This window comes from Temnothorax curvispinosus, unplaced genomic scaffold (assembly GCF_003070985.1).
Source record: "Temnothorax curvispinosus isolate PA1 unplaced genomic scaffold, ASM307098v1 QBEX01006326.1, whole genome shotgun sequence".
NCBI classification, from domain to species: domain Eukaryota; kingdom Metazoa; phylum Arthropoda; class Insecta; order Hymenoptera; family Formicidae; genus Temnothorax; species Temnothorax curvispinosus.
The window spans coordinates 1,208,901-1,216,772 of NW_020216106.1; the positions used below are offsets into that span (position 1 = coordinate 1,208,901).

The following is a 7,872-nucleotide window of genomic DNA, read 5'->3' on the forward strand; positions in this document are numbered from 1 at the left end:
GATTATTAGCAATTATCATTATTTGAAAATAATTTGCAAAATAAATGTACAAAGATGTATATCACTGATTTTAAACGTCATTGCAATACATCTCTTTCATTATTACTTATTCCATTTCCCAGATATGAGCCATAACTTTCATTTATTTATTTTTTTATTTAAATTCCTAAAAAATTAATGCATTAATGCATTTTTGAGTAATTTTCCCTTATTCCCGACTGTCACATATGTTACAGTGAGTCTTTAGTAGTTCAACTCGCAGTTTCTGTGCATAGAAATTATGAGCATCTTTTAAGACTCCTTCGAAATATCCAATCCAATCCAATTAATTAATAAAGCGTACAAAGTAAGAAAACACAACGAAGTTGAGTATGATATAATAGTTTATTCAATACAAATGAAGTCATTAATACATCGATCTATCAAGTTGGTCATTTGCAGTAGACGTAAGATGGAATGCCACTCTTTTTCTACTTTCAAGTAGATATATACAAACTATAAAGTGTATACGGTCGTGGTGTGCGTGGTGCTGCGCGCGTTTTAAATACACACTACATTAAAATCTATAATATACATACGTGTACATATACATACATGCCTATATAATATGCTGCGCGCCGGCCATTAATGCGGAACGAGTTCTCTCGACAATTATAAAATACAAACATACATGTACATGTCTAAAGTCCACAAGACGGTGGATCGCACGCGCGGAGGAACATTCATCTTTATCTGCGAGGTCACCGGTCATCAAGACAGATCGCTTGAATTAATGATTTCGTCAATGACAATTGGATTTTTCTCATTGTCTCGATTGATTAAACGCGAAATAGAGATTTGTTATTCACAGCAGCGCGGACTTTACACAATGGCTATGGATGCATTTTCATTTATCGAAGTAAATATGTAAATACTTAAATCTTGCTGTAAAAATAAATAACGAGTCTGTAAGTTTCTAGTTTATATTAGATTGCAATATAATCAACAGTGCAACCTCGCAACAATAATTGGTAGTACGAACAGAATTTATATATTAATTTTACCGACATTATTTATGTATCAGCTGTAACCGACGAGAAAAACGATGCTATTAATAACATTCTTTTTTTATATCCGAGGATAAAGTGGGTAAACCGTGCGATGACCGTCGTATATTTTTACAGATGACGCATAGATATTATTATTACACGTTTAAGCATCTTCTATTTTTATTATCTTTTGATAATTGGCCGTTTCGCGTTTACCAAAAATTTTTCTTGTACGATATCTACACATTTCTTTTAGTCACATCACAACACATATATAATTTTCTAACATAAACTGTTTTGCCAGTCGTGGCCAAGACTGTTGGCTATATACGAAATATTTTTTAAATTGTGATATTTATTTAATACATTCACACACACCTTTTACGCGCATAGGGACGTCTATAACAAGTTTGCAATCGATCTTTAGAAGACCATTATTTGCTCTTAATTTTCAACAGGATGTACTTTGTTGCGCAAAACTTCCTGACTTCTATTTCGCGGAGAACACGCTTCGGAAAAAATCCGTTCTAACAACAAATACCCGTTGCTTTATAATAGTTCCTCTAAAAGTCGATATCTCTTCAGATATTGAGCGCCGAGTGTAAAAGAGAAGTATATTCTAGAATTTGGTCAAGATTCTTACGTTATACGGAATTAATCGTAGCCTCGGGACTATGTAGCTAAGTACCCTATTAATTACATAGATGCACAGATGAAGTCGAAGTTATCTAATGAGAGTATGATCTACGCGATAGGGAAAAGTCGTTTGGACGTATTACGGCGCTCGCAAGAAAACGCCTGAGATAAACTACGTATGCTCGAAGTTGCTTTCGACTCTTGGCGCTCGTCTTAACTATAAATATTTTCTTACGGCAAACACACTTCGCGATTATTCAATTTATCGTGTCGTGAGATTGAATAATGCCATTTGCACGGAAATATTTTGGTGAAAATTCGTCTTCCAATATCGTTCGAAGAACGAGAAGCTGTCTGCATTCAGAATTTCTGGCAAGACTAGTAAACTTCAATATATTAAGCTTAAATCACATTTAAAAAATGTCGTTTTTAAATCGCAATTTATTTGTGTTAATTAGATAATTAGCTCTTTCTGATAAAATATCTCTTTAACAGTTTATAATATTTCTTTTAAATAATAAACATTGTTCCGATCGAGCTCGAAGAAAAAGTTGTACGAAGCGTAATTAAAACTTTTAATAATGTAATTAAAATTTTTCAGAGATTACACGCGTTGCGAAAAGGCCGGAATGTACGTTTTCGTAGAAACGTTCCTTTGACGGAAATTGCATGGCGCCTGGGACTACCGTCAACTGCAAGAGGCTGCCCAATAGTACGAAGTGCTATCGAAGTATCGACCGAAGCAGGAAGGCGTGTAAGCGAACAATTTCAGAAGAAAGTTAAGCGATTTTCTCTAGTCGCCGGAAAGGAAGCGGGGAAACAACGCGGGATTGAAAGTTTATCGCAACCCGTGGCAACACACGTTGCGATATAAATGGATTTCGAAGTTTTAGATAAAGTTAATTACGGGAAACGACGTGGGAGAATTATTCAGCGCAAGACTCAATCGATCGCTTGCCAATAAGGCAGAATTGTATTTATAGAACCACGTACGTGATCAAGCGGGAAACATAAAGCCGTTCCTTTAATGATCGGTTATAAGATCTGATAATCGTTAATAAGATCTGATGCTCCAGCTTCTAATTTACGGCACGATAAAGGATCTAATCGCGTGACAACGTGAAAACGCTCTCGTAATAGTCGTAAATCACCGCACTTTCATTTGGAGTAAGAATTTTCTGCTTGGGAACACTTTGATGAGATACTTCCATTTGTCCGAGTATAAAGCGGATGAAAACGATTCCGGGCGATATTATTCGTGATGAGAATACTCGGACAATTCTGAAAGGCGTCGAAAAGACGTGTGAAAAACATATTAATCTTTTAATGGCTTCTTTCTTCTGTTACTTGATGGGTGAATAATTTGTATACGGATTAAAATCTTTTAAAAACATTAATGAATCTTATGAAAAAAGCATACATTTGCAATTAAATATAACGCAAAATAATTTAATTTTAATTATATATGAAATCTGTTGTACCAATTATTATATATACTTTACACGAAAGTAATATTCGTAAATTATTATGTATTATTCATGAGTCTTGAAAAATATTAATATGTAATTCATATTCGAGGCAAAACAGGCAAAATTAAAGAGCAATCAAATAGTAGTGCATTTTACGAAGCCGAGATAATGCTCTAATGAGATTATACTTATCAAAATTAGGATTATGCGATATATTTTTGTAATTTTTTTCGATTTTATTCTTGTTTAGTCTACAGGTGGCAGATATTTAAATTCGAAAATTTAGGAAATGCGAGATCTTTTCACAGAATCAAGATACATTAAAGTCAATTTCTTTTACCTTTGAATTTCGGAAAAATTAGGATAACGCTTTCTCGGGAATAAAAATCGTATCATTAATTTTACTTCATCTATACTTTAACCAGTCGTCGGGTCCTTTCCATCTAGTAGTTAATTGCCATTTACTTTGTCTGTGCAGCGCACTTTAACTAGTTAGGCTGGCATCCCGTTGCGTCGCCTTTTAGAAACGTTTTAACACCGGAAAGCTTTTTCGAGGACACGTACAGGCGCGAATGAGAATAATGGTCCATTGACTATACTCTCGCACGTACACACACACACACACACATCACCCTACTGTCTAGATACAAAGCTCGGGTGCGTTTAGAAGAAATCACAATTTGTTGAACGTCGGAGAGCTAGTTAAAGTGTACCTCGAATAGTCACCGTTGCGCACTATAAATCAGTGTTGACTACTTGTCCCATTTTAGATAGGAGCTTTAAGCCTTTAAGCCTTTAAGGCAATGTTCCTCCCTTTCTTGAGAATCTTTATTCCCTTCAGTGTGCGTAATGGTGCAAATATTGCTCTCTCTCTTTCCTTCAAGAAATGTGCTCTGGCAATAGCTCCATAACGCGTGATATCGGGTGAACACGTTCCGCGAACGAGATACTAAGTGCGTTCCAAAGGGAGTACATACTGATGATAAAACTTTATATTCGAGGAAATTTGAAATCGATTTCCCACAGATAAACCGTATCCCGTCGCTCCTTAAGGTTTAACAATGCGCGCGCGACATTATTTTCTCTTCCTACACTTTTATTTTAACCGATCTAGCTGTTCTCGAGTTTCAATTAGAAAAGCCTTTTAATCTTTTCAATCTTTTTTTTTCAAGCGACTTTATTTTAAAGAGAAAATAGAATCAGAGATTTATGTCATAATCTGCGGATTTTCCTGATTAGAAAATCCGTTTTTTGTACGCAACGTAACTACGGTACGCTAATGTAGAGAAAACCATGCATTTTTCTTTTAGCTTCATTCATATTCCGCTTAAAATTTTCGCGCTTTCGGAGCTTTTTCCGTGGTGAGGCCGTGAGAGAATTCAGACGGTGATGTAGTAAGCCCGTGGTTTACCCCTTGACATGGTTGGACTGAAAAGGATTCCTGGTGTCGTCGGGCTAAATGACCAGGACGCCCACGAAGGCGGCGGAAACATACGTCATGACGTGTAGTATCCTTCGTGCCGTTTGCGACACTTTTCACGGGCGATATAGCAGAGTGCTATGGTGATCAAGATCGCTATGGTGATCCCCATGCCTATGCTGATCCAGATGATCTCTTCGTTTATGCCACTGTAGCCCTTTCCTGAAACGAGTCTAGATTTATCTCGCATTTCTGCATGCATATGTTACATTTAAATGTCAAATGGCATTCCACCCCCGTGAAGGGGGGAAGGAAGCGGGAAAACTTTTAGATAAACTTTTTTACATATATTATGCCATATATCGCAAAACCTTGTAAAATTTATTAAAAAACGAATCCCAATACATTGTTAATGTTTTAAGACAAAAATTATAACGATAACACATTTTCATAGTGACGTAAAAGTGCACGTGTATCTCAATATTTACATAAATGACTTGCAAGCTTAATTGACAGGCTTAATTGACAGCATGAAAGAGCGATTTGTAAAAGCTTTATTGACTTTATTCTTTCAGAACCTATATGTATTATTTCTAATTTTCCAATTTCCGCTCGAAACGGTTCATAAAAATAAGACTCGCGCAAATCGCGTTTTCTGTCAATCTTTCATGTCTTTTAAGTTTTGATTATAAATATAATTTTGTGTTATTGTTAAAATATACAAACCTTATAAAAGTATTATATGATATATATATGATATATATATATATTTTTTATAACTGCGTTCTTTTTAATCAGAAATTTTACGTTTAAAATCCGCCTTCTCCGTTTTTCCGCTATCTTTATAATTTGCCGCTATAAAATCTAGTTTTCCGCCTGTCGAGGCAAATACGTCTGTTTTATTTTGAAATAAATTCATGGAAGATCGATTTAGGAAGATTTAGAAAGCACAACATAACTACGACATGTCCCACAACCGTTATACTTTAATAATATATTTTAGAATAATTAGATTTAAAATCCTAATATGAAAATGTCAAAATCGCGAAAGCTTCCGAGTTATAAAATGATTGAAATTATTGATTGTAGTGTCGCGTAAAATTGGCTTGTCCAGGTAAATAATTGCGCACATCTGCGTATCATTTATTATCGATTTTTATAATTTAAATTACATTGAGCTTTATTGCCTAACTGAATTTTACGTTAATTAATTTTTTACCCTTGCCTTGGCCGATTTATAATTTGCGTCAAAATTTACACTTGAATTCCATTTATAATTTTATATACCGTATATATTGATTTTATCTACCATATATTGATTTTATCTACCACGTATTCCATACCATGTATATGTATGTTGTATATATATTTATTCTGATTCTTTACGTTTTACGTAAAGAGCACACAGAATTATAAATAAAACTTTATCACGAATAATATATTATTTAAAGAGAGTTTTATATTTAAATATAACGATCACACACAGAGTAATCAACTGTTATTGACAAATTAATTGCTGGTAGCTAATTTAATTATCGCGTGTAAATTATTTAATCCTTTTTCTTTAACGGAAATTCTTTGTCGAAAGTTAACCGTTAATTTAGGCGTTGAGTTTACAAAATAATGAGGGACGCGTAAAATGGGGATCGATAATTCACGTACGTTGAAATTTAAAATGTATGGGAAAAGAAAGAAAAATACTCGGTTCAGTTATTTTGCGAAGTTTCAAATATTTCGTATTCAACGGTCTTCGCGGTTGTTTACGCACCGCGACGTACGGCGCGCCGCCCCTCCCCGCGCCGCGCCATACGTACCCAAAACCTCCGGCGCCGGGCGCGGCGCGGCATTCGCGCTCCAACACTCGAGCAGGCGGGTAGCGGCGTCCCGCGTACGTCGCGTTATCCCTCGAAACTCGACCACGGTAGGTACGACGAAGCTCCAAACGCGATTATTCTCTACAAATGCTTATTAAAGGATATCAATCGCGCGATCATTTAACTCTCATGATTAACGCGTATCCAGAGCCGACGCGACGGCTTGGTATCGAAGATATTTGCGCGATTCGTTCATTTGGAGCAAGTACCGAGGCGACGGCGGACGGGAATCGTAAATTATCGTCGTTTCGTAGTAATACTTGCGGGCGATAGCGATAGTTATTTCTGTAACGATGTTTCGAGTCGAATACGTTTCGCATCGTACGTTGAATTTTACGTCATTTTGAATATAATTTGCCTATCAAGAGATAGCACGGGGATATATACGAATCGAGACGAGATAACGAAAAGCCGTGATACGTGATACATCGATTATTTATTACTAATGCGCGTGTTAAGATTTGTGCGTTCAGAACATATCGCCCGTGAATTCGTGAATTTCGTTCGCATATTTTTTGGACGATTGATCGCGTTTCGATCCGCCATTAATTGACTCGCGACGTGGGCGACGTGCGATACCCTAAAGTTGCCAACTTCACTTTCGAACTTATCGATCGATCATTCACGAATCGCCACAGCTACGTAATGGAGCTACGTCTCAGAGTCGAGCGACGACGCGACGCATTTAATCAGTAAACGTAACTTTGATTAATCCTATATCTAATATTTATTAACTACGTATCGGTAAGCTCGTCATATGTATCGGTAGTTTCGTTACACCGCGTATCTCGCGAGATTCATTCGAATTCGGTCACGCGAGCAACCGACAAAGCAGCGTCACGGTCGGCGTCAACCGTCGCGGATATTCGTTTCAGATTTGAAGTCGCGAGTTTATTCACTTATGTTATAATTATAATACATAAGCGAAGTAAGTAATCGTCCTGAAATAGCTGAAATGCGATCGTGCGCTACGTATCGTTCAAGGCGCGAAAAATTTGGCGGTACGGTGTAATTTGGCGCAGCAGGTGTATCGTCGCCGCGGCTAGTGGCGCCTGAAGTTGGCCGTGTGATCTTCGAATTCGCTTTGCCGTTTGGGGTACGCCATTACGTTGATTTGCGAGACGTCGCGGGTGCCGCGAGCCGAGACTGCCGAGTGGATCGTAGTTCCGCGCTATTGTTCTCTTCTCGCTCTCGCGTTATTCTCGCCGTCAGAATGTAACAAGTAAAAGTGTGCGTCGCGCGCGATTAGCGTCGGGAGTGCCGTGTAAAGTATCGCGCGATTATCGTGATTAGGGTTCGCGCCGCGCGGTCGTAATTATCGTGTGATCGCAATACCGGAATCTGAGAGGAGGAGGAGGCCTAGGAGGCATCGGGCAACGGCGCAGCGACTACGAGGTGAGTAATTTATCATTTGTATATATTTTTTCGGGATTAATCCTTCTTTT

General features: G+C 37.4%; 1 protein-coding gene across 1 annotated transcript in view; it reads right to left on the reverse strand.

Annotated features, from left to right (window-relative positions):
- Positions 1 to 3,159: 3,159 nt before the first annotated feature.
- Positions 3,160 to 7,872, reverse strand: part of LOC112455769 — a 20,367-nt gene continuing 15,654 nt past the window's right edge. Inside the window, exon 4 of the mRNA XM_025017926.1 lies at positions 3,160 to 4,775. Within this exon, the coding sequence (XP_024873694.1) occupies positions 4,630 to 4,775 (146 nt within the window). The 3' untranslated portion in view covers positions 3,160 to 4,629. The remainder of the gene's footprint in view (positions 4,776 to 7,872) is intronic.